Raw genomic sequence first — 27,794 nt, 5'->3', positions numbered from 1 at the left:
TACACAAAAAGGAAAAACTACTACACCACCTGGACGTAGTAAGGGCGCTGAGAACCTATGTGAAGAGAACAAGGGATTTCCGCAAGACCAACTCCCTCTTCGTTATTCCGGAGGGGACTCGAAGGGGCCTAGCAGCCTCAAAAGTCACCCTATCAAAATGGATAAGGTCCCTGATAATGGAAGCATATCGAGCCTTGGGACGCTCGCCACCATTTCGGGTTACGGCCCACTCCACACGGGCGGTGGGGGCCTCCTGGGCAGTCCGTCATGGAGCCTCAGCCCTCCAGGTGTGCAAGGCAGCCACCTGGACGTCCGTGCATACATTTTCGAAATTTTATAGAGTCCATATAGCCGCACCATCCGATGCCGCTCTTGGACGGAAAATCCTGCAGGCGGCAGTCGTTTGACCGCACGTGCAGTGCCCACCCAGTATATGTTTTTTTCGGGACTGCTTGTGAACGTCCCATGGTCTAGGCTGTGGCCCCCAATGATACGGACGAGAAACAGATATTTTTGGTATAACTTACCGTAAAATTTCTTTCTCGTCACGTTCATTGGGGGCCACAGCACCCACCCCTTATTATTTAGGCGGTTGCCGGAACTCTCTGTTCTTCGGTCATTTTTTTGGTGGCAAAGAATTACACCAGATTTATGTTTGGTATGTATATAACACAATATGTATAAATGTACTCCCACTGGCTACCTACTGCTTGCAGACAGACTAATTAGCTGAGTGCCTGCAGGGGGGGGATATAGCCAGCGGGGAGGAGCTAACACTTTTTTTGCTTAGTGTCGCCTCCTAGGGCAGTGGCTATATCCCATGGTCTAGGCTGTGGCCCCCAATGAACGTGACGAGAAAGAAATTTTACGGTAAGTTATACCAAAAATATCTGTTTTGACCTCAGCGGCGGGGATGGGGTGTAAAAAGTGGCGCTCTGTGAGTCTCCGTAAGCTTGATGAGGTGCGGCGGTCTCACACAGAAGGCGCTCAACAAGCTGCTCCTGGAACTGCATGAAGGCGAACATTCCCGGGGCTTCTTGTAAATTGCGTATTACAGGTAGCGGTCTGAATAACGCCGGGCTCAGGCAGCCGTATGGGGAATCCGCTTGTGGAGGCCCGCAGCGGATCCCGGCTGTGAGCCCGGCTGTGACCCTGCGCACGGCTGCGTAATGTACTGCGCATAACTGCGTACTCACACAGGCGGTCATGCGCAGTACATTTCTTTTTTTGTTTGGATTTCCTGCACCGTCGCTTAGCGATGACGCGGGTACCCGCAGCCCGTATACAAGGTAGTTGCGTATGGGCTGCGGGTATATCCACGACCATGGAGCACAATGGGCTCTATGCTGCAGATAGCCGCGGTAAAATATAACCTGCTGCGTTCTCTTTTCTGCGAGTGGATTACGCAATTCCAACCCGCTAATGTGAGCGGAATTGTGTAATCCAATGCGATTGATCTGCGCATTACCGCTAATCAAACGCATGCGGAATCCGTAATTCCTATCCGGTCATGTGAGACCGGCCAAAGGTAGATCGCTACCATTTTTTCACGTGACTGGGGACCGCTCAACGAGGCCACCCGTCACTGCTCCAGGCTCTCGGTGACCGTTGGTCACCAAGAGCAAGGAGATATTAAGTTTCCTGGGCTCCCCGACTCCTGCGCATGTGTCCGGTGTTTTGCCAGCGGTCGCATGCGCAGAATACAGGAAAGTTCACGGAAGAAGATTGCGTCGGGGTGTAAATATGGAGACCTGCGGTAAAAATTTTTATCTCCTCTCACCGATCGCATCAGTGAGGGGAGATGAACCTTCACCTTTTTTTTAACTTTTACGTGATCGTCATTATTCTTTGGATAACAGCGAACACGTGATCAGGAACCGCTCACCGCGGCCCTCCGTGAAATCTCCAGGCTCTCGGCTAAGTTTTGTAGCCAGGAGCAGGGAGATTTTAAAAAACCACGGCTTTTGCGCATGCACCTGCCACATTGGTGACGGGCGCGTGCGCAGAAGCTGGGGTGAGGTCCACGGATAAATCCGCAGGCCTTAGGTATGTCATTTCATCCTCCCTCACGGATATGATCCGTGGGGGGGGATGAAACGCAAGCTTTTTTTAACTTTTTAAAACTTTTTTTTTACTTTTTGCACTTTTTTTCTTTTACCTTTTACCCCTTTATTTTTATTTTTTTACTTTTTGCACTTTTTTTTTTACTTTACATGATCACTGTCATCCATTGGATGACAGTGATCATGTCCCTGGTGACATCCCTCTGCTCTTGGCTACACATGGCAGCCAGGAGCAGAGCAATTTTGAATTTCCCGGGGCTCGAGCCCCTCTGTGCACGCGCCCGATGTCAATCATCGGGCGCGCATGCGCAGACGGGGATTTCGGGTCCCGGGACATCGGGACATCGCAGAGGACCGGGGGTGAGTATCTTTACCTCCCCTCATGGATCCGATCCATGAGGGGAGGTGAAACTTTACTTTTGTTTTACTTTTTAAACTTTTTCTCGATCACCGCTATCGCAATGGATAGCGGTGGTCGCGGGCCCGGGGACCGCTCACAGTGGTCCCCGGTAACACCTCCTGGTTCCCGGCTACCTTCAGGAGCCGGGAGCCAGGAGATTTTAAATTTGCCGGGGACACCCGGGCTTTTGCGCGTGCGCGTGACGTCATCGTCAGGCGCGCATGCGCAGAAGGCCGCCGGCGGGTCCGGGAGGACCAGATCTCCGGGGGACACCGCCGACAAGCCGTGTGAGTATTTTCAGCTGCCGTGATGGATCCGATCCATCATAGCAGCTGAATTACTACTTTTTAACACTGTTTTCTTTACTTTTTTGCGATCGGCGCTATTCATTTTATAGCGCCGATCGCAATGCCGGGGGGGACTGCCCGCATCCTGGGATGACAGCTCCATGCTGTCGGCTACCTGCGGGCACCGACAGCATGGAGCTGTCACGTCCTCAGGCCAGTGGGCATCAATCCAAAGAGGATGCATAAAACTACGTCCTCTAGGATTAAGGCCCACTTTCTGAGGACGTAGTTTCCCGATGGGGCCGTCGTTAAGGGGTTAAAGGAGTTAAAATAAACCTCTTACCTTTTCCTTTCTTGTTTGTGCCTGGGGTTAATTTAACCTTATACCTGAAAATAGAAAGAAGACGAAAGACAGTTTACATTGTAAATGGGGAATATAGGGGGAAGTATAACAATACAGCAAATACAAGGTTAGTCGAAGCTGCAGGAAGGCCAAACAACCTAAGAATGGTTCACATGACATTTTTACCATACTAGGGGGAGAATCACAGCATGCTTGATTTTGGGCTGGATTCCGCACGGACGGCCTCCATTGAAGTCAATGGAAGCAGTCCGTTCCGTGGCCCTTCTGCAATCATTGTTGCGGTAAGGCCGCGGGATCTGCGTCATCGCCTAGTGACAGGACGGTCACATCTGTAGAAAAAAAAATCGTCTAGACAGGTACACAGGGCTCACCAGACAGGCACCGGATCAGATTCTGCATGCGGAATTCGACCTGGTCATGTACATTTGGCCTAAGGATCAAATTGCAAGCCCCGTAAGGGTGCATTCACACGAACGTATATCGGCTCGGTTTTCACGCCGAGCCGATACACGTTGTCCTCCTGTGCAGGGATGGGATGGGGGGGGGGGGGGGGGGGGGATGGAAGAGCTAGGAGCAGGAACTGAGCTCCCGCCTCCTCTCCGCCCCTCTGCACTATTTGCAATGGGGAGGGGCTAAGTTCTGAGAATTAGCCCCACCCCCAGCCCGCCTCTCCCCATTGCAAATAGTGGAGAGGTGGCAAAGAGGGGGCGGGAGCTCAGTTCCTGCTCCTGGCTCTTCCTCCCCCCCCCCCCCCCCCCCTCCTGCACACGAGGAGAATGTATATCGGCTCGGCGTGAAAACTGAGCCGATATACGTTCGTGGGAATGCAGCCTAAAAGTGTGATTGTGTAGTCATGTCTTTACTGCTTGTGCTCTAATTAGAGATAAGTGAGCATATCGATAAGGCAAACTACTCAAGCGAGTAGTGCCTTATTCGAGTACCTGCCCACTCGTCTCTAAAGAGTCGGCTGCCGGCGCGGGTGACAGGTGAGTTGCGGCAGTGAGCAGGGAGAGAGAGATCTCCCCTCCTCGCTCTCCCCCGCCGGCACCCAAATCTTTAGAGACGAGCGGGAGGTACTCAAATAAGGTACTACTCGCTTGAGTAGTTTGCCTTATCGAGTATGCTCGCTCATCTCTAGCTCTAATCTCTTCCTGGCTGTAGGTTAGGCGAAAGAGTGGGGAGGAGGGTGCGGAGCAACATAAGCCTACAAGATAGTCTGTTGGCAGGAAGAGCCAGGTCTATATAGAAACTGAATACTGACACAATAGGAGGATATACTTTGAATAGAAGATTACTTTTTTTTTAAACCTTTTTGATACTCCAAACTTTAAAAAAATGCATGATACAGTAAAGAATTAGGATGTTTACAGAAAGTACAGCACCACCTGGTATTCAAAATGTCTAACAATGCACACATCCAGCTAATGAGTTGAGAGCTGGCAGACACACATGCTCAGTCACTGCCCACAGTCAGGTCTCCATATAGTGAGCTGTAAGGCAGCCAATAGAAATAGTCAGTGAAGGTGCAGAAGCATGAAAGTATAGAGAAGTCTCCTCCTCTAGGTAAAAGTAAGAAGAAACTGGAATGACAGCTGCCAGAGGGGAAAAGGTGGGGGAGGGACAGAAGCAAGAAAAAGAAAAATATGCTGGAAAAGGTATTTTTTATGCTTAAAACAGTGTCACTTATTTATGAATAGCTACTCAGGACTTTGCTATAAAAATTATTCAAGGTATAACCCATGTAAGGTGAAGAATAGTGATGAGCGAGCATACTCGCTAAGGGCAATTGCTCGATCGAGCATTGCCCTTAGCAAGTACCTGCCTGCTCAAAAGAAAAGGGTCGGCTGCTGGCGGGCAGGGAGCGGCGGGGGAGAGCGGGGAGGAACGGAGGGGAGATCTCTCCCCTTCCCGCTCACTGCCGCAACTCACCTGTCACCCGCGCCAGCAGCCGAACCTTTTCTCTCGAGCGGGCAGGTACTCGCTAAGGGCAATGCTCACTCGAGCAATTGCCCTTAGCGAGTATGCTCGCTCATCTCTAGTGAAGAAGCATTTCCTGCCATGTTTAGATAATGAAGCATCTGCATAATTTGTCCATTCGGATTACACTTAAATTTAGAATTACTAATACATACTAGGCATAGGCAGGTGCCACTGTACCGTGCGGCTTATGATCTTAGTCACCCTTGATTCAGTAGGGAATATAGATTGGACTGCAACTACCATCACCTCTAAGCTTACATTTGATAAAAGTGGTGTATCACATCATTAAACTTACTTATAACTGAGCATGGCAGTGTATGGGGCACAGACTGGCACAGAGAATAGCAACACATCCTCTGCATCTGGCTGCCCAGTCAGGGAATCCAATAGATGTTCTGCTTCCTAAAATACAAGACATACATACATCATGAGATCTACAATGGAGCAATAGCAAATTGCATATTTATTCCATTATAATTCAATTATTCCTAAACACGCTATATATTGGGGGGCGTGGCCTGGCAGCTGAAGGAGAAAGTCGCATGGTGGATTGGCTCCAGAGGAAACCCACATAAATCCTCTACTCCTGCACTCCAAAAGGCTCCCTGTCTGCCACTAGTGACTGCTCAACACACCTAAAGGGGAGAGGTACGTGCAGGGTGTCTGCCAGCTCCCTGGGGCAGCTTTAGAACATCGTGGCCTACTAACCACAGGGGGCTGCAGGCTCCCCTAGAGAGGGCTTCACTTCCGGTCGGCAGGCACCTTATCAGAAGAGCTAGTGAGGCTTCCATCTGCCATTCGGGAGGGAGAGAGCTCCTGCCAGAGACTCAGACGCCTGCTGTGCATATACCTGGGCTTCCTTATCTCTGCCTGCTGGAGGGTCCCGCAGCCGAAAGCCTCATAAATTAACCCCTGCTGGTCCAGGTCTGCAGAGGCTCAGCTGAATCCTGGCAGTAATCATCAGCCTGCACAGTTAGTATCCTCACAGACTGCAGCCCAAAGCTCCCTTCACTGTGGTCACACACTTAAAACTTTGCAGCAGCACAGGACCAGGAAGCCAGCAGATAAAACAACTTGTCATAAAGTAAATAAGCCACCAAGGGTTGTGCCATCTCAAACTGCCCTAAAATCTCTGCAGGAGCAGCAGCAACCTTCCCAGCTCTGCTACATTCTAGATCACTCCTGATACTGTGCCTCCACAGCTGTGGGGGGCTGGGGAGGAGAGGAGAAACTAAAAGGTGGTGCAGGGAACAATAAACTCACACATGCAGCCTTTTCTTCTATAATCCACAAAGTCTGCTTCATTTGCACCTAATTATTGACTTTTGACCTGCTCTCTACCGACACCTACTGGTGGTGTAGTGTCAGTCCACTGGCATCACTTCACTATGACTATTCCTCAACTGTTATGCACTAACCACTAAACTACATGTGAACTCCCCCTGCGATACGTTACAAGCTCGGGCCAACGGATATTTCTGACTGTACCCCTCCGGCAAGATGGCTCCCATTAAACAAAATAAAATAGCCAACAAGCTGCAACAGTATGCTCGACCCAGCGGCTTAGCGGACACCCGATCTAACGAGCCCTGCAGCCCACAAGGCACATCCCCTGCGGGAGCCGCCCCAGTTTCGCCTCCTGTGTCCGTCCCAACCATTGCTGATGTGTTGAAAGCAATTACGGAGTCCCGCTCTGCCCTGACAGAGAAAATCGATGCCTTGCAATCAGACTTTAGTCTGCTGAGAGCGGATGTTCAAACGCTGCGGGAACGCACGACCGAGATTGAGACCCGAGTCTCTGACCTGGAGGACACCACTACACCGCTCTCGGACCGGGTGCAGACCCTTAGTATCAGCTTTACAGCACAGCAGAAGAAAATCGATGACATGGAGAACCGTCTGCGTCGGTGCAATCTCAGGTTCGTGGGACTGCCGGAGGGAGCAGAGGGCAAAAACCCCTGCGATTTCTTGGAGTCGCTCCTCAAGCAGGCATATGGCCCAGACTCCCTTTCGCCTCTGTTTTGTGTGGAAAGAGCCCACCGTATTCCATCTAGGGCCCCGCCACCTGGAGGACCCCCTCGTACCTTCATAGCTAAATTACTCAACTATAGGGACAGGGACAAAGTCTTGGCGCTTAACCGCATGAAAGATCCGCTGAAGGTCGGAGGGCAAACAGTCCGTATCTTCCCAGACTTTTCCCTGGAGGTGCAGCAGAGTCGACAAAAGTTCACAGAGGCAAAGAAAGCTCTGCGCGCTAAACAGCTTATCTACGCCATGTTGTACCCTGCTAGGCTAAAAGTGATTAAGAACAATCGCTCCCATTTCTTCGAGAGTCCTGGAGATGTCCTAAATTGGCTCGAGCAAAATTGAATCCTGTTTGTGAGACATTACAAAATTGTTGCCGTGGCTGGCCTACTATCTCTTCTGTATAGCAACAACTGAATAAGACTCCTACCCCTTTTCTCACCGCTTCCCATCCTTTCTTGCTTCCTTTCCCCTTTCTCACTTCTTCCCCCCTACCCACCTCCTTAGGCTCTTGGGCCAGCCACTTATGATACAACCGTTTTTGATATGTGATGTGGGTTGTTGTCAACTATGCTATTCCTCTCCTCTGATTTTCCCGGAGATTTGGCGATATTACTCTGTGGCCCTTCCCTGGTGGACCCCTCTTCGTGGCCAATGGCCTGAGGGAGCTCCCCTCCTAGGGCAATCAGCCTACATATCAGTAGCCTGTATTATAGCCGGGTATATGCGAGCTGTGATACAGCCCACACCTACACAATTGTGTCTCATGCTCTTTCGCAGGGGGACCATATGACTATATTTGCTCTCTTTGTCTTAAGTTTCTCTGTTGGTTTTCTGGGGCAGGCCTAACGCCCCTCACAAAGTTTTGTATTATGGGATCCAAACCTGTCCTAAGTTCGGGGGGATGGGTAGGGTGGGAAGGGGTTTTTGTTATGGTTCACACATCTAAGATAACTATTCTGCTTTATTGTCCTTTTCTTTGGCGCGGCTCTTCTTTCAGTGTTATGCGGGTGTTCTGCACAAACAATGTCCAACTCTATGACAATGGCTAGTACGCATCTCAAGTTGATCTCCTGGAATGTTAGGGGCTTGAATTCCAAATTTAAAAGAGCCTTGGCTTTCAACTTTCTGAAAGTTCATTCTCCCCACATCATACTATTCCAGGAGACGCATTTGCAGGGCTCAAAGATACTGGCTCTTAAGAGGGCCAATATAGGCTCTGCGTATCACGCTACTTATTCCAACTATGCCAGAGGAGTTAGCGTGCTGGTAGCTAGATCAGCCCAATTTGTATTCCGACAAATCCACATTGATTCTGGGGGTCGGTTTCTGATCCTTCAGGGCACCTTTTATGGCCGGCTCCTCACGATAATCAATATTTATCTGCCGCCCCCCGCTGATGTTAAAATCCTTACTGACATAATGACCCAGGTGGTCTTGCTCGAACCCGCCCCAATAATATTTATGGGGGATTTCAATCTTATTTTAGATCCGGTGCGGGACCGTTTCACTCCAGCTGCTTCTATATCAACCAGATTGCTTATGTGGGCTGACTCCTACTTGCTGCAGGAAATATGGCGCCTGCGACACCCGCATGACACTGCTTATTCATGTCACTCCCTAACATATAATTCCTTTTCCCGTATCGACCTGTGTTTTGGCTCCCTGGACTGTCTCCCTATGGTGCGGGATGTGTCCTACCTGCCCAGAGGTGTATCAGACCATTCCCCACTCCAGCTGGTCCTCGACCTTGGTGTGGAGGGCCCTCGCCCTTTGTGGAGACTAAGCCCCTTGTGGCTGGCACAGGGAGAGATACATGAGTATGTTGAGCAGGAGGCAGGGATGTACTGGGAGGTCAATGAGGGGACTGCCTCAGAACTGACTGTGTGGGATGCCTTTAAGGCCTTTACCAGGGGGTCTTTTACATCCGCCATTGCTGAATATAGAAGATCTCTGCAAGCTGCCCGATTGGACCTGGAATGCCGCCTTGTTGCAGCGGAAGCCAGACACATAGCAGATCCTTCCCCAGAAGCCTATCTGGACTTAAATAACCTACGGCGGGAATACAAGCTACTACTCGCTGAGTATACCAAAAAGAAGCTTCTTTACTCCCGTCACCAGGTCTTTGACCAGGGAGATAAGAACGGTCATTTGTTGGCCTATTTAACAAAGGAGGATCAGACATTGCCGCCAATCACGGTGGTGCGCGATGCTTCAGGGACTCTGGTGGATAATCCCAAACTGATCAATCTAACGTTTGCCCACTTCTATAGTAATCTTTATACTTCCAAACTTAGCTGCTCGGATGAACAGCTAATAGCTTACCTTGGTAATATCCCCTTCCCAGTGCTGAGCCAAAGTAGTGCCACTTATTTGGATGGGGACTTGAGTATAGAGGAGGTAATGGATGCTATCAAGTCACTCCCCAATAGGAAATCGCCAGGGTTGGATGGACTTCCTGGGGAATGGTATAAAAAGAATGCGGATTTCCTAGCTCCCCGACTTCTAACGCTATATAATTCTATTCTGCGTGATGGTGCCCTGCCGGACACCATGCGCAAGGCCATAATTGTCATGATTCCTAAAGCTGGAAAAGATCCTGCAGATTGTGGTTCCTATAGGCCCATCTCGCTTCTTAACAACGACGTTAAAATTTTGGCAAAAATACTAGCGATGCGCATAAACTCCATTCTTAAAGAGATTATACACCCTGACCAATCTGGCTTCATGCCTGGCAAAAGTACAGACATGAATCTAAGGCGGCTTTTTGACCATCTGACATATGAACACTCTAACTGTGGGAAACGCACCCTGGTATTTATAGACCAGGCAAAGGCCTTCGACTCAGTAGAGTGGAGGTACTTGTGGGCAGTGATGCAACGGTTTGGATTTGGGCCAGCATTTATTAGGTGGGTAAAGATCCTATATGACTCCCCAGTAGCCAGTATCAAAACCAATGTCCATGTTTCTGCCCAGTTCCCCCTCGGTAGAGGCACACGACAGGGTTGCCCCCTGTCCCCTGCCCTGTTTGCCCTTGCTATAGAGCCCCTTGCAATTTGGGTCCGGACCTCGCCGGTAATAAAGGGATTTAAACTTCACAATTATGAAGAGCGCATAGCACTATATGCTGATGACACCCTCCTCTTCCTCCAGGATCCAGAGTCCTCTCTTGATTCTGCACTCGCCATTTTTGACACATTTGGCCTACATTCTGGTATTCGGGTCAATTGGGACAAAACCCATTTAATTGCAATAGACCCTGCGGCAGCTGAGCTCCCTTTGCCTGCTCCACTAAGCTGGACAGCTCAGACAAACTATTTGGGTATAAGAGTGTCGGTGGGGGTTTCTACCTTCTTTGACCTTAATTTAGCTCCCCTCCTTAAATGGGCTGAGGGAATGGCGACGCGTTGGGCCTCTCTCCCGCTCACTCTAGTGGGCAGAGTCAATTTGTTAAAGATGAAGCTACTACCAAAATTTTTGTACGTCCTGCATAATTCCCCTGTCCTGGTCCCAACCAGATTCTTTGCCACGCTTCGTGGGATTGTACTGCGTATCCTGTGGAGAGGCTCCACCCCCAGGATTAAATTGGAGACCTTGTGCCTCCCAGTGAGCTGGGGAGGATTAGCCTTACCCCACTTCTACTACTACTATCTGGCCAGCCAGCTGGTGTATGCTGGGTGGTGGCTGACTTCATCGGATTACAATCCGGCGGTGGGACTGGAGCGCAGGGTGGTGGGCTCCACCCTAGGATTGAGGGGTCTGCTGATGCGTGGCCCCTCCTCTCCTATTGCCCCCTTACCTGACCCCATGCTGGTAACACTTAAAATATGGCACAAGGCCTTGCAGCTGACCCCTGTAGTGGAAGTCACATGGTCCCCACATACTCCTTTGTGGGATAATCCACACTTGCCGCACCTGCAGCGCTTTACAGAGTCTGCATTCTGGAGAGCTCATGGTATTAATGTACTATCGGACATAGTCAGTGAGGGCATCTTCTGCACTTTCCTCCAGCTTCAGATAATCTACAACCTGCCTGAGCACTCCTATTTCAGGTACTACCAGCTACGACATGTGATCAGGGCTCAGTTTCAGGGCCTGTCAATACCGATGTCCCTGACTCGGTTGGAAGGCTTGGCACAGATGTGCAACCTAGTAAGACCACTGTCCAGTTTCTATGCCCACCTGATGCAGTGTCTTGCCCCATTGAGGGAGAGGGCGACCCAGAAGTGGGTCATTGACATTCCTGATCCGTTAGCGGAGGAGAGTGAAGACATATTGGTGAGCTCTGGTCCTCCTTTGATTAGTGCTAGAGATAGGCTTATCCAGGTAAAGTTCATACACCGTATATACTACACCCCATCCAGGCTACATGTAATGGGTCTGCTCTCCTCAGCAACCTGTCCCCGATGCTTAATTGCTGATGGGACCATCATGCACATGTTCTGGGACTGTGGTGTCATGCAAGACTACTGGGGGGACATTCTTGTATTTATGGAGTCTCACCTGGGGGCCCCGAGGATCATGCACCCTGGGGTTTGCCTCTTTGGGCTTGTTGGAGACCTACCAGTGGCAGCCGCAACCCGCACCTTATATAAGCTACTGTTTTTCTATGCTAAGAAGGTGATTTTGTTAAATTGGAAGCACCCTGGTAGGCCGACCAGAAACGCATGGATCCAGGTGGTGAACTCTGTGCTTCCAATGTATAAACTGACTTATATGGCGAGGGGATGTCCTGAGAAGTTTGACAAGGTTTGGGGGCACTGGATAAACTGTCCGGCAACAGCAGCAGAGATGCCTGTCTAGATACTGGGAATGGATATGGTGAGGGATACTCGCTTGAACCAATCTACTGTTTAGGCTAATTCTTTTTTTTTTTCTTTAAGAGTCGCGCAGGGTTGTTGTTTAAGGTGGGAGGGGAGGGGGGGGGGGGTTGTTCTATCTATTTGTTTGTCCCTTTTTTGGTTGTTTTGTCTTGTTTTTTCCTTCTTTTTTCTCCTGGTGTCTTGGGGCTCCAGACTAGGAGCCCTCCTGGTTGGGTTTGTTCCATTATGAGTAGTTGATAAATGTGAAAATGAACAGCCAAGTATTATGTTTTACGAGAAATGCACATGAATATGCGAGACACTCAGTGTTTTCACTGTTGTCTTTTTTTTTTCAGTTCTCATGTATTGTAATGTATCAGCAAGGTGTGCATTCTTTATGATGTCTGCTGTTACTGTATATTTGTCTTTTGGCTAAATAAACGTTCCTTTAAAAAAAAAAAAAAAACACGCTATATATTTTGTGGGGGTAAATACCTCTGATCCTGCAGCATCTTGATCTACATCATCCTAGAAAAAAAAAGATTGCAGAATATTTTAGACTCTATAGCAATAAGTAGTACAGCGACATTCAAGAGCTTTGCACGGTGGGGGAAGAAATACCACTGCAGAGCATGATGGGAACACTCCATCTACTGAGGGCTCCTACCCACTAGAAATAGGTTTTCTTGCGATGCGAGAGGGAGTGAAAACGCGTGATTAGGAAACCAATGATTGACAATGGTTTCACACTCATCTGCAATGCGTGCACCTTGCAGCGCTAAGAAAAATCTGCGCTTTCACTCATTGTTTTCAATGGGGCCGGCAGCAGTGCCAGCCCTATTGAAAACATAGGGAGTACATCTCCCCTGAGACAGCTGTGATAGTTATGGCATATATCCGTGATGCTACCACATTGCTTTCAATTCAATGAATGGCTGAGCGCTGCCTGTGATTGGCTGAGTGCTGTGACCAATCAGAGGCAGCGCTTTCTGGAGGCGGGGATTTTTCAATCCCGACTTCTAGAAGACTACTGACGGACAGCTTTTCTAGGCAAGGAAATGTTATTTTATTTATTTTTATATTCCAAGCCCTTCCCCGAAAATCATCGCTGCGGGGGTTGCCTGCAACCCATTGCTGTCAATGGGGCGGCAGCAGGACCGGCCCCATTGAAAGCTATGGGATAGCATTGTGGAACTCTGACACAGCTGTTCAGGGGATTTCTTCACTCCCAGGGGGACCCCCATTGAATGACAGCTGAGCACTGCCTGCGATTGGTCACAGCGCTCAGCCAATTCATTAAATTGAAAGCAATCGGATAGCATTGCGGACCTCTGCCACAGATGTGACAGAGGATTCCTTCATCACAGGTATGTCAGGGAAGCGCAATGTACTCCCTATGCTTTCAATGGGGCGCCTGCTGGCCCCGTTGAAAACAATAGGCGAAATTGGCGGGGTTTTCTTAGCGTTGCAAGGCTTCAGTGAAAACATCACAAATGATTATGAGACCATTGAAAATCATTGGTTTCATAATCATGCGTTTTCACTCACTCTTGCATCGCAGGAAAACCTATCGCTAGTGTGTAGGCGCCCTAAGGGAAATGATCCTAATAACATTGGCATATTGTCATTTATGCACCATATAGTCAAGTTGGGAAGGAATTTTTTCCCCAGAAGGGCTAATTGGCATCTGCCTCTTGGGGTTTTTTGCCTTCCTCTGGATCAACAAGGAGGTTGAATCAGGCTGAACTAGATGGACAATGTCTTCATTCGGCCTTACATACTATGTTACTATGCTCACCATGGCTTAGGAGGAGCTCAGAAGATGTTAATAACATAGTACATACCTTTTCATCCTGCTGTTCTTCTAATGTCATATCTTCTAAGTCTTGAGTTATGAAGATCTCAGCAGACCCAGCGCCACCTCTCTTCCCAGGACCACCTTTCGCCTTTTGTGGCTGTTTCTTTGTAGGTTCTTCCTTTGTTTTTCCTTTCTTTCCTTGCTTGGCCTTCTCTTCCTTGTTGGACCCTGCGGACTACAAAGCATTGATGCTAGGACTTGCATCACAAGAAAGACATGCAGTGATGTAACCCAAGCCGGTTCTTACCCCAAGCAACTGCATTATGAGTTCTCTATCCTCATCATCTTGGTCCTTGTACTTCTCCTTAATCTTCTTCATTTTACTCTGATGGTAAGACAGAGAGAAGAAGAACTAAAGACTTCTATGTGTGTTCATAGCAACAATCACATATCCAAATGGCTGCTGTGGGCAACACCAACCCCTGAAAGAGTTGTGTCAAAAAGACAATACATTCTCTAATAAAGCCGCCCATTTCCCATCAATCTCTGAAACTCTGGCTAATAGCTGCTAGAAGTGACTACAGGGGAATGGAGTATTGTATGGCCTACATTCTAAAGATCAGGCAAGTCCGGTATATAGCTTCTTGACAAAGACCGGTAGCAGACTGGTCGAAACGATGCAGCCAATTCTCATGACGGAGGAATCAAGTTTGTTATACTCTTTATTGCATCTGAGTGCTGCCTCTGCATTATATCCGTTTGACATATTAGTTACATGGCATTAGGTGCCGAATCTGAAAACAAAGAGTAAACTATTGTACCTCTCCTGCCATATGTGATCTGACAATAAATCCCTCTAGTAACTGGATCTACATTTTACATCATTTAACGGACAGCCTCTCCAGCAGTTTAGGTGGTGGGCAGAAAAAAGAGCGACAGGTCGCCGGTTCAGATTTCATTGTATTAAACTATTTGCATGCAGCCATTTTAACTATATGCGGTTTTATTTATATTCCACGTTGCGGTTACGGTATATTGCCCTTTCCCATGGCAGAAGTCTTTGAAATTTATTTTTAAATGCGCTCCTTGTGGGAGGCAACTCATTCAGTCAATGTTGTGAGATTAATTTTCTCAAAATGTATAATAATTTTGCAGTCGCCAATCACTCCGACTCCAGCAAAGTAGCGCGTTATTTTCCCTGCACCGTGAACGCCGTTTGAAAAAAATTTTTAAAAAATAAAGAACGCCAGAAATGCATTTTTTCAGATACCCCGTCTCCCAGAAAAAAATGCAATAATAAGTGATCAAAAAGTAAAAAGTAGTACAGAAAAAACCCCCCAAAAAACTATACAAGTTTGGTATTGTTATAATCGTACCAACCCGTAGAATAAAGTTACCAACCCGTAGAATAAAGTTATGTTATTTTTGTTGCAGTTTGTGCGCCGTAGAAACAAGATGCACTGAAAGATGCATTTTACTCCACTTAGAATTTTTTTTAAGCGTTTCAGTACATTATATGGTACAGTAAATTGCACCATTTAAAAATACAACTTGTCCCGCAAAAAACAAGCCCTCATCCAGCGATGTCGATGGATAAATAAGGGAGTTACGATTTTTTTGAAGGTGGGGGTGGGGAAGAAAAAATGAAAAGGGGTTATACGCAACTTGCTATGCTATCGGGGGAGGGGAAAAAATGGTGACATGAGCTTGCTTTGCCTGCGTTGTTACTGCACAAAATACGCAGTAAAACGCTGCTCTGCACGCTGTAAAGCGCTGTGTTTTTAACCCCTTAGTGACGGAGCTTTTTTCCATTTTTGATTTTTCCTACTCCCTTTTAAAAAATCGTGGCTCCTTTATTTATCCATCGACGTCGCTGTATGAGGGTTTGTTTTTTGCGAGATGAGTTGTATTTTTCAATGGCACTATTTATTGTACCATATATTTTACTGAAAAACTTTTTAAAAATTCTAAGCGGAGAGAAATGGAAAAAAACGACATTCCACCATCTTTCGGTGCGTCCTGTTTCTACGGCGCACAAACTGCAACAAAAACGACCTTATTCTATGGGTCAGTACGATTACTACGATACCAAACTTGTATAGTATTTTTTTTTTGCTGTAGTACTTGTATTTTTTTTTTAAGATTTAATTTTTTGCAATTATTTTCTGCGGTCATTTTGTGCGCGCAATACCTTTTTTATTTTTTCGTCGACGTAGTTGAGCAAGCTCTCATTTTTTTGCGGGATGTCCTGTAGTTTCTGATAGTATCAATTTGGAATACATACGACTTTTTGATCGCTTTTTATTGCGTTTTTTCTGGGAGACAGGGTAACTAAAAAAGTGTATTTCTGGGGGGGTTTTTTTGGACGACGTTCACCATGCAGGAAAAATAATGCGCTACTTTGATAGATCGGACTTTTACGGACGCGGCGATACCAAATACATATTTTTATTTTATGATTTAGATTTTTACATAATAGATATGGCAAAAAGGGGGTGGTGATTTAAACTTTTATAACTTTTTTTTTTAACAATTAAAAAAACTTTATTGATCTCTTTTTTTTACTTTACTTTGAAGTCCCCCTGGGGGACTTAAACATGTGATGCTTTGATTGCTCCTGCAGTATGACATAATGCTATAGCATTACGTCATACTGCTTTTTGACAGGCAGTCTATCAAGCCACCCTGTGTGGATGGCTTCATAGGCAGTCTGTTAAGGCAGCCCTGGGGCCATTCATTAGGCCCCTGGCTGCCATGACACCTGCACGGCTCCCCCGATCTCACCGCGGGGGGACCGTGCGGGACCCCAGAACAGCATTCGGGGGATTTAAATGCCGCTGTCAGAATTGACAGCGGCATTTAAAGGGTTAATAGCCGGGATCGGCCGAGCACGGCTATTGCCCGCGGGTGTCAGCTGTAATAAACAGCTGACGCCCGCACTGTATGGAGGGAGATAGCGCCGCTACCTCCCTCCATACACGTCCTGCAACAGCAGGACGTAGTTTTCCTATAGCCCCGGCACTAAGGGGTTAAAGATGCTGGTGTGAGAGTGGCCTTAGGTGCGAATGTGGCTGCTGCAGATTAGTGGCCAATCATCCGCAGCATTTACGGTCTGTGTGAAGGGACCCATAATGGCAGCCATAGCGTTTGTCATCCAGCTTTCCCAGAAGGTGATACATATAACTTTATAATAGACTTTAATAGGAGACAAATCTGCTTCTGTATTTAAAAAAATGCTGTTTAAATATATGCAATCCATCTCTTACAGTACATAACATTTATCTTTCAGCAACAATTAAGATTAACAATATTTTCACTGTTCTTTAGCTAGCACATTCAAAATCCTATACCAAGTTTTCACAGAAAAGATCACAGGAGTCAAATACCTTTTGTCCTCTTTTCAATGGCTGCAGCACAGCGCCATCTTGTGGTGAACTCTGGGGTACTGAGGCCTCAACTTTCTCAGAATTTTCCATTGGCTTGGTGTCTTCAGAATCATCTGGCCTCTTTTTTTTCTTCATTTCACTGAAAAGACGACAAAGTAAAAAATGCCCAAATTCTAAGACCCTAAATGTTAGCTTCTAATTTACAGTGGAGGGACATGAAACCATTCTTACAAATATAGCTAATGGAATGACCACAGCAGTTCACACCTTATTGTAGTAGAGAGACTCCGTCAGGCTGTAGCATAAATCCTATTCACTGCTTAAAGTATTTCTCCTATTTGAATGGTATAGGGTTAGATGTAGCAGAGTTAGTCTCAAAAACTGAAAATTCAATCCCTTGGAAACCTGCACACCGAGCGAGGTCCTCAATAAAGACTTCAGCGGGTGGCTTCTGCTATCCAGCTTTTTCTCTTGAGCCATACTGATAAATTGGATATAACCAAGGACAAATATTGTACTGCCGTATGCCCTCCCTATCTGTTATAGCAGTTTAACGATCAGAGAGCCAGGCTGGTCATATATGGCTAAAAAACACTTACCACAATGATCCTGAGAATACAGCCAATGGTGGATTATAATAGAGACAGACATCCTGAGGCCAAGGTTCCAGAGGGGCCCACGGACATCCAAACCATCCACATTAATAATCTGCCAGCATTACTATTATGGCACCCCACTGCACTTAGCACCCCAGCTCACAATTGGGAAGGGCCGGCACTCTTTCTAAAACGTTGGCCACTGGTAGAGGAGGAGGTTAAATTTATTAATACACTTGCACTCTTGCACAGGCTCTTCACTCCTCCCACCAGCTCCAGCAAAGTACAGTGAGTGCTCGAGCTGGGAGGAGAGTGATGATATTAGGCTGAGAGCCTGTACATGATCACATACAGCCTCAGAAGGCAGTGTGCATATATTAATGAATTTAACCTCCTCCACCAGCAGTAGAAGGTTTCGGAGGAAGGCTGGGCTCTACCATTGGCCAAAGAAAGGGCCCTAGTACTATTTGGGGGTCACAGAGGATCCTATAAATAAATGGAGACCTAAGTAGTTCTATTACGAAGATGGGCAACAGAGGGGTTCCTATTACTAGAGGGCACCACAGACTGTGTCATTATTAATACATAGGGGCCACAGGAAGAGATCACTATTACCAAGTAGGGCCACAGCGCACACATTGTCTATCAGAGGGTGTTCCAAACTCTATGAACAACCCCGGGCCCACAAGCCCCTTAATCCACCACTGAATACAGTTTTTTTTCTTACCGTCTTTCTTTAGCTGATAGATGTTTCCGACCAACTGACTGGTTATTCTAATATGGGAAAGAAAGGGTCACAATTACTGAAAAAAAGAAAAGCCATTATTTAAGTATGAATATGGATATAAATGCACCAATAAGTAACTCTTACCACCACAGCCGAGTCTTCCTGTTGTGCTACAGGCGCTCTGTTCAATGTCCTACAAAGTATTACAATGGTTATAAAATATACAAACTTCAGTGTATTAATAGAACCCTATTAAAAAAAACAAGCTACCTCTTTGCCTGAAGATGGGACAAGTCAATGGCGGTATCAGGATAAGAGACTCCCTCCTCTTCTTTCACTGGAGCAGTATTTTCGCTAGAATGTGAGCTCCCGACGTCACTTTCTTCCGAGTGTACATCCTCCAAGATGTCTCCAAGACCAGGTGCATCATTAATGTCTTGTGAACCGGGCTCAGCTCCATCCTTGTCCTCTTCCTCCCCTTCACTGCTGCCATCGGTGTCCTCTTCTGGAGCGTCTGCCAGTGAGAACAAAAATGTAACCACAAGAAATAAAGAATACTTTCCAGATTCTACATTTATGGAAAATTATTCAATGTTGATGAATTTCTGAATATTAAAAGGTTAAATTTCTGAATGGAATTTCTAATCGGTATGAGGAATTAGAACTAATACCGCCTCTGTGCAGTAGATGGCGCTTACCAGATGAGGAATCACATGACAGATAAGCTTAATACCTTCTGTCAGCACTAGATGGAAATAAACATTTATCAGATGGGACGTCTTATTTACTTAGGGTATTTACTTTGAACAGCAGCCTCACCCAATGATTCATTCTCCTCCGCAGCCAGCTCCGTATTACTGGTAGTTACACTTTCCAGATCTTCATCCTGTAATTTAACTTTGCGCTCGCCTTTGTGTCTCCAAACACAAGGCTCATCCACCTGAAAGATAGGGTCATGTCCTCAGAAGCAGCTTCATCACATAACAGGTCAAATCTATAATTCTACTGCCCTCTACTGGTCAGCCAACAAAATCATAAACCAGTAGATTACATAACAATGTTAAAGGGGTATTCAGAGTTTTACTTCTATTTTTGGGGGTAAATATACCGGCCATGCAGAAAAACGATGAACTAGTCTATACTCACTTGACCCGACTCCTCGCTGCTCACGCCATCAGGTCTGATTACAAGTAGCAGAGTCCTCCTGTGAAGGGAACGGCACAGGCTGCTGCAGCCAATCACAGACGTCGGTGGTCAACTGCTGAGGTCTATTATTGGCTGAAGCAGCTTGCGATGTCCCGTCAACAGGCCGACTGTAGCCATATTAAAACCCTGGCGGGAAGGGGCGAGAGGGGCAGTACTGGAGCAGGAAGGAGCCTGCACACGAGTATAGGCAAGTTCATTGCTTTCTACATGGCCAGCATATGTACCCAAAAAATAACTCAGAAAACTCCTTTAAGTAGCAAAACAAAATTGATCAGTAATGTATAGGAATCTCAGGAAATACAAACCTTAAAAAGAAACCCAAATCCCATCATCAAGTAAGACGGTGGGAGGAAGTTCTTTTTCCCTGAAAGGAAGATTCCACATATAAGTGCCATGTCAAAGTGCTGCTGCAACACAGATTTAGTCTATACGACTATACACTTATGTCCCAATAGAGGTAGGGGCAGCAGGAATGGATTTAACCTTGTGCTGGTTGAGGTCTTGATGGTAGAATGGCAAGAGTGGTACATGCATGAAATGGTGGGTGTAGCCAACCCAGGAGACGTATAACCCATAGGTAGATGTATATAGCATAGAATGATGTAGACCGTAAAACTGGGAATAAACCCTTTTAAGAACATGCATATACACGAATGTTGCCAGATACGTTTCTCTGTTTTTAATGGTCAGAAGATTTAAATTGATTGGTGTGCGGGAAAGAGGGAACGGACCGCACATGTCCTCTGTGCTTCCCGTGCATCAAACAGTTTAAGTCTCCGACCAAGCTCTAGAAGCTCATACTGCGTGAAATGCCTCCATACATGCATCCAATCCCTGCTCTGCCTTCTATCAGCAGTAAGTACCCTCAGCCATCTACACACTCCCCTCCACCCACATCCCCACCAATGGGACATATCCAACCCAACTTTCATACCACCAAGCCCTCATACACAACAGCTGCAGCTCCGCATGACTGATCAGGCAGCACTCCCACTGTTATCATCTCTACCACCTTTTCCCTATTAGTAATAGCTCTGCCCATTGTCTCTTTATTAATTTCCAATTTTTATTCTAACTACTGTATATACTCAAGTATAAGCCTAGTTTTTCAGCACATTTTTTTGTGCTGAAAAAGCCCCCCCCTCGGCTTATACTCGAGTCAGGGAAGGGTTAAAAAAAACTCCATACTCATCTCCCAGCCTGCGTCTGTCTCCAGCGGCGGTGCGGCAGGCTGGTTGAATTCTCTCCGCTGTCATCCCCCGCCATCCTCTTTGCTCGGCTCCGTCATCCCCCGCCATCAGCGTTGTGTAAGTAAGAGCTGTGATTGGATCGAGGGTTAGCCAATCACAGCCGGCGCTCGATCATTCAAAGCCAATCAAGCCGCTTTAGAATTCTCCCCACTGTAATCTCCCTGCTTGGCTTTCAAATCCCATGCCGTCAGTGCTGTGTAAGTTAGCACTGTGATTGGATCGAGTGCCAGCTGTGATTGGCTGGCTCTCAATCCAATCACAGCGCTTACTTACACAGAACTGACAGAGCCAGGCAGAGAGGACGGCGGGGGATGACAGCAGGGAGAATTCAAGCAGCTTGACGCACAGACACAGACGCCAGCTGGGAGGCGAGTATGGAGGTTTTTTTTTTAAGCTAGTATATACTCAAGTATAGCTCGGCTTATACTCGAGTCAATAAGTTATCTCAGTTTTTTGTGGCGAAACTTATTGTCTCGGCTTATACTCAGGTCGGCTAATACTCGAGTATATACGGTATGTATTATCCATTAATTATATGGTCTGAATATTCATAAAATTATAAATGCCAGAATTTGCATATTGGCAAAACATAGAAAAATATATAGAGAACAGAATCAGAAACAATGTATATATGGTGAATAGTAGTGATGCTGCCCACTAATCTATAATAATAGTAATAAGTAGTAGTAATAGTGATATCGGCGTGACCAGTAGCGATAGGGCATAGTAATATATTAAAACATTAAGAATACTTAATAAGACCCAAGAACAGAGCCAGAACATTGAAAAGTAAAAGTTGATTCTGACAATATAAATCTAATCCAAAAAAATGCCACATGGATAATAAAAAGGAGATAAAAATTACCTTTCATTAATAGGGTTAAGTTATTATTTTTAGGACATTATTTGCTCTGAAACGGGTTTTCTTTTTGTTTTTTTATCTTTTGCTTCCTATGTTAACCTGACCTTATCTGTACCTCAATTCATGTCTTCCACTATCCCCCCATTTGATGTATTTAGGGTGTCCCCAGCACTACTGATGAAGCATTTTGTTGCTTCGCAACATGTTTTTGTTAACCCTTTAGTGACAGAGCCAATATTTTGAAATCTGACATTTGGCACTTTAACATAGAATAACTCCGTAAAGGTTTTGCATCTCCAAGTGATTCTGACATTGTTTTTTCACCACATGTTGTACTTCATTTCGGTGGTAAAAATAGGCAGATGGAATTTGTGTATATTTATTAAAAGTGCTAAGATTTGGAACATGGATCGGATCGTGAGGGGAGGTGAAACTTGAACTTTTTTTAAAAATATTAACGTGATGGATAACAGTGATCACGTGACCAAGGACCGCGTACAGAGCCCACCCCCCGTGCCATCTCCAGGCTCTTGGCTATGTTTGGTAGCCAGGAGATTTTAAGATTACCCCAGCAATCCGCAGCTTTTTCGCATGCATCCGCCATTTCGGCAACGGGTGTGTGCGCAGAAGACAGGGTAAGATCCGCTGATTATCCACTGGAGAACGGTGAATCCGTGACTGGGGGGAGGGTTTTAATGGAGGGAGTGAGGGGGGGGGGGCGCATTTTGCCATCCCCCCCATAACAGCTCCAGGTTGTCGGCTACCTCCGGCAGCAGGGCAGTGTCATAGCCACAGCTATGGCCTTAATCCACAGGGCCAGCAGGTTTTTACAGCCCTCGGGATTAAAGCCCACTTAGCCAGGACGTAAATAGGCAATGGGGCCATCACTAAGGGGTCAAGCGGGTATTGCCAATAAAAGCAGAGAAATTTATAGGAGAATATTTGCGTGTGCGGATGTTCTTTAAAGGGTTGCGCCTTATTCCTAGTTTTTTGCTTTACCCCATTCCAAGCCATTGCTAAGTAGGACCGCCCACTGGACTCCTAAGCACAGAATGAGCAGAGATATACAGGAATAAAAAACAAGTTCTACTGAATCTTTTCATACAAGCTATATGTCAATCTGCTCAGCTGCTCCTGCTCTATAGCCTGCCGCCATGCACACAATGATAAGTTACTAGACACAACATTTTTCTGACTGTATAACTGCTGTCACAATTTTCATTTCTGCATTTTCTTCCACAGCCGACATGTATGCAGAGCATGTAGGAGACGTGACCTCCTCACCTCGGATCATAAAGCTGCCGGTGGTCAGGTACTCTCCTGTTGGTGCAGTCTTTGACACCTGAAAGGAACAGTAAGAAAGTGTGAAGTTAGACTGATGAGGCATCTCTCCTGCTTCACAATGTGAGTGCTGCATAATTACAGTACCTGATTATGATGGACCCACCAGGCACTGGTAATAACCCGGGCATCCCATGCAGCACTATAACATACGGCCATAGTGCCAGCTTCAGTTAGGGTAAGGGGCGGCACTGGCTCACCTACATTAAAATATCAGAGAATATTGGTTGGATGCAATCAGTATTTTAGCAATGTAAATAAAACTATTTGCACTCCACTAATGATGTAGTTACAGAATGTTATACAATGTTTTATAGCTTAGCCATGGGCATCGAATTAGGAATTTTAGTACTACTAGTGCGCATAAATTAGATATGCCAGTTTTGTTTCAAAAGTAACATTGTACTGGATATCCTGAAAGTGAGCCCATCACCAGGTTCATGCTGTAAAACCACAGGCAGCATGAACCCTGGACAGGTGCGCCCATGAAAGGGTTAGTCTGAAACACAGCGATATTTCAGAATAAAAACACTATTTAAAGTTTGCTGTTTGACTCAGGAACGGAGCACTCAAGTCAAAGAGGCGGACGCGCCAGGCTCTTCCTGCCCGCAGCATATATACTGACAGTTATTTCCCTATACACAAGAAGAGCGAGAGCTAATAGACTACATGACTGGGACAGAGGGAAGCAGTCATGGCCCACCTCTGACTTGAGAGCTCCGTTCCGAAGTCAAACAGACAAATTTCTAAATATGGTTTATTCTGAAACTCCACTAGATGGCGGTACTGTGCCCATCTGTCCAGGGTTCATGCTGCCCATAGTACAGAAGCATGAACCTGGTGATAGGCTCCCTTTAAAAGGGGTTGTCAAGAATTTTCTTTAATTCGGTCTCCCCACACCTAAAAACAACAAAGATTGTAAATTTCTCTCTCCCAATAGCTCCAGCTCTGCAACCTGCGGTTTCCCCTACAACGGTTTATAGACTACAGTCAGCCTGTGTATAAGACATTACAGGCTGCTGCATCCAATAACAGACCTCAGAACTTGAACACGGAGGTCTGTGATTGGATGCAGCTGCCTGTAGCATCCTATACACAGGCTGACTGCAGTCTATAAACAGAGCGTCGTAGCGGGAACCGCAGGTTGCAGAGCTGGAGCTGCGGGGAGAGGAGAGTATAAAATCTGTAATATTATTAGGCATAGGGAGGCGGAATTAAAGTGAACTCTGAAAACTCCTTTAAAATGTGAGATAGATGGAAGTCCTAATAGGTGGGGAACCCCGTTATTGTTTGGCAGTATAAATCGGTAGTGATGATCACTAATAAGGAGTGAAGCCCAGCAGAGCTGGGTGTGTGGGGAATCCCTCCTATCTTATAGATATATCATAAATGTACACCTTTAAGTCAATGATATCCTAAATATAACAATGTGCAATAAAAAGGAGGAGCTTTTTGTGTAGTTTGTTACCTGTGGGATTCGTAATGACGCAGCTGGTGGCACCATGTAGGTCAGCATGCACATATATGTCCCCTATATACACACAAGGAAACTGTCAGTGCAAGATCAGGGAAAAATACAATTATATTTTCTCTCTCTAGTAAATTCCATAATTCCAGAATCTAACAGTGTTCTACCCTTACAAGTACATTTTATACCCAACATACAAATATCAGGGCAGATTTATGAAACTGAAAGAAAATGGTCTCGTTAGCCACAGCAACCAATCAGAGAGTGGCTTTCATATTTCAAGAACATTATAAGAAATAGTGTTATGCTTATTTATCACGGCTGGAGCAGGCTACATAATATTCTCAAAAAACATTTTTCATCACACGTGGGGGTTGGAGGGGTTATAGAAAGGAAAAAGGAGGGGGAAAAAAATTAAAATAAAATGGTTAAAAAAAAAAAAGCAAAAAAAACTCAGTGTCCAAAGTATGTGTAAACTACAATGTAAATCCTTATCTAAAGAGAGGTGATGCATGAAACATCAGTCTTTGTGACCTCAAGCACACATGGTGCCTCCACCGGGATGCATCAAACCTCCAGCATTGGCCACCCCAACTCCCAAGTGCAACCACCATGGCTGTCTTCCAGCTACTAAGCCTTGAACTCAATGTATAGGGTTCACATCCCTAGACAAGTCACTGACTGTTCTACGACCTTAAGCAGGGCACGCCACGTAACGTGACTGATTATTACTCTTATGATGCTATTCCACGCACCGATAACCCTATGGGGGAGACAATATCTCGCATCCTTGATGATCCGTAAAATGGAACTAGTAGGAGAACACCTCCTGCAAGCCTGTAGATGCGACTCCTTCCAGCAGCACTTTCTCATTTTCATGCTCTTTCCTCCACAGCAGCACATTTACCCTTTAGCAGCATATAATCTTCTCCACCTATGATAGCACATCTTCCACTTTCCCTACTGCAGCACTAATTCTTTAACCCTTAACAGCTCATCCTTTCATAGGACAGTGTTTTCCTGTATTGTGGGTTTATGTCACTTAAACTCTTACTGCAATCCTTTTCAGATTGTAGTGCGCACTCTTGTATACAAATCTATGGGACAGCGAGGACACAGCAATCTGAAAAGGATTGGATTGCCCCACGGTGAGCGATCTTCGGTGGCTGACAGTAAAGGAATTCGGGAGTGGATGAGTATTGAAAAAAAAAAAAAAAAATCATCCGGCTCCCTGTTGCCTCCCCTAACAGCACCATAACTTAGTTTATGGTGCAGGAGAGAGGTGACAGGTTCCCTTTAATCTGGGGTATGTATGAAGAGAGATCGTGGCCATAAACCTTTTAAATGCCGCTTTAAATGCCACGAACGATGTTCGGGGGTCCCGTACGGCCCCCCCATGGTAAGATTGGGGGAGCTGTGCAGGTGTCATGGCAGCCAGGGGCCTTCTGAAAGGCCCCAGGGCTGCCATAGCAGACTGCCTATGAAGCCATCCCCATGCGGTGGCTTGATAGACTGCCTATCAAATCGCAGTAGGACGCAATGCAGGAGTGATCAAAGCATCGCTAGTTGTGGTCCTCCAGGGGGGCTTAAAAGAAAAGTGAAAATAAGAGCAATACAATTAAATTAATTGTAAAAAAAAATAAAATAAAAATAAATTAAAAAAAAATAACAATTTATACAAAAGTTTAAAATCACCCCCTTTTGCCATATCTATAATTAAAAAATCTAAAATCATAACATAAAAATACATATTTGGTTTTGCTGCATCCGTAAAAGTCCGATCTATCAAAGTTGTGCATTATTTTCCGGGGAAAAAAAAATAAAGAACGCCAGAAATGCACTTTCAGTTACCCTGTCTGCCAGAAAAAAACGCAATAAAAAGCGATCAAAAAGTCGTATGTATTCCGAATCGGTACTGACAAACTATAGGACATCCCACAAAAAATGAGCATTTGCTCAACTACGTCGAAGGAAAAATAAAAAAGTTATTGCGTGCAGAAGATGGCGGCAGAAAATAATTGAAAAAAAATTAAAGGTCTTTGAAAATACAAGGTCTTTAAAAAAAAAAAACAAAAAAAAAAAACTAAACAAGTTTGGTATCGTAGTAATCGTACAGACCCACAGAATACAGTCATGTTATTTTTGTTGCAGTTTGTGCGCCGTAGAAACAAGACGCACTGAAAGATGGCGGAATGTCTTTTTTGTTTTTCCATTTTACTCCACTTAGAATTTTTTTAAAGTTTTTCTGTACATTATATGGTACAGTAAGTAGCACCATTTAAAAATACAACTTGTCCCACAAATAACAAGCCCTCATACAGTGATGTCGATGGATAAATAAAGGAGTTATGATTTTTTTTTGAAGGGGGAAGGTAAAAACGAAAATGGAAAGAAAAAAAAAAAAAAGGTGGCCGCGTCATGGAGGGGTTAAAGAAGCACATGAACTATTACAGTAATGATAATCCGCTTTTGCTGCTTAATACTCCAGGACATAGCAGGTCCCATAATGCTGGACTTCTAAAGTGTCTAGACATATATTTTGTATTATATACAGCTAGTAAGAGAGAAGTTGCTCACCAGGACGCATGTATCTCTTCACAATCAGTTCATTCTGTTGCTGGTCTCTTCCGGCTATGACCAGGTAATTTTCTGAGCTTATAAACCACAAGAATTTCTCAAACCTGAAGCAAAAAAAGGAGGAAAAAAACAAAAAACAAAAAACACTCAAATAGTAGAACAAATGGGCAACATTACAAACAGGGTTCAGTGTAGCTGAAGACGTTTTTTGTAGCTGTGAAATGCATTTTTTAAGCTAGCATTAGGCGGTTTTCACACAGCCGAGAAAATCGTGCAAAATTTGTGTATTGCGAGACGCACGAATATGAATCCCATTCTTCTGAATGGGATCATACACATGAGCAATTTTTTTTCCCCGTGCGCACTCCCTATCTTTGGGCACGCCCTCACATCGCCCAATGTTTTCAATAGGAATGGCGGCAGCATCGCACGCACCTAGCATGCGGTGCGATGCAGAGTCTCCCATTGACAACAATGGGCGATGCAAGGGCACGCCCAAAGATCACTACTTTCCCAAAGTGATGAGAGGCGGTTTGGTTACAAAAATGCCTCGCATCTACGGCAAAGTCACATGCTGGCAAACGTGAAATTGGGGCGGCGATTCACAGACGGATATCGTATTTGCCCGTGTGAAATTAGCCTTATAAATATACATAAAAACA

The 27,794-nt window shown here is 45.7% G+C and overlaps 1 protein-coding gene across 1 annotated transcript in view; it reads right to left on the bottom strand.

Moving 5' to 3' along the window:
* The window catches only part of NEMF (nuclear export mediator factor), a 57,430-nt gene that overhangs the window by 16,895 nt on the left and 12,741 nt on the right, over positions 1-27,794 (bottom strand). Inside the window, exons 17-31 of the mRNA XM_066608076.1 lie at positions 27,133-27,236; positions 24,556-24,618; positions 23,175-23,287; positions 23,031-23,088; positions 19,940-19,998; positions 19,248-19,368; positions 18,699-18,942; positions 18,573-18,621; positions 18,429-18,475; positions 17,106-17,244; positions 14,027-14,104; positions 13,766-13,954; positions 12,417-12,449; positions 5,390-5,496; positions 3,094-3,137 (exon numbers count right to left, since the gene is read on the bottom strand). Of these exons, the coding sequence (XP_066464173.1) occupies positions 3,094-3,137; positions 5,390-5,496; positions 12,417-12,449; positions 13,766-13,954; positions 14,027-14,104; positions 17,106-17,244; positions 18,429-18,475; positions 18,573-18,621; positions 18,699-18,942; positions 19,248-19,368; positions 19,940-19,998; positions 23,031-23,088; positions 23,175-23,287; positions 24,556-24,618; positions 27,133-27,236 (1,448 nt within the window). The remainder of the gene's footprint in view (positions 1-3,093; positions 3,138-5,389; positions 5,497-12,416; positions 12,450-13,765; positions 13,955-14,026; positions 14,105-17,105; positions 17,245-18,428; positions 18,476-18,572; positions 18,622-18,698; positions 18,943-19,247; positions 19,369-19,939; positions 19,999-23,030; positions 23,089-23,174; positions 23,288-24,555; positions 24,619-27,132; positions 27,237-27,794) is intronic.

Source organism: Eleutherodactylus coqui, chromosome 6, assembly GCF_035609145.1.
Source record: "Eleutherodactylus coqui strain aEleCoq1 chromosome 6, aEleCoq1.hap1, whole genome shotgun sequence".
Taxonomy (NCBI): Eukaryota; Metazoa; Chordata; class Amphibia; order Anura; family Eleutherodactylidae; genus Eleutherodactylus; species Eleutherodactylus coqui.
The sequence above is the reverse complement of the archived record's forward strand: the minus strand, read 5'-3'. Positions and strand labels throughout refer to the sequence as shown.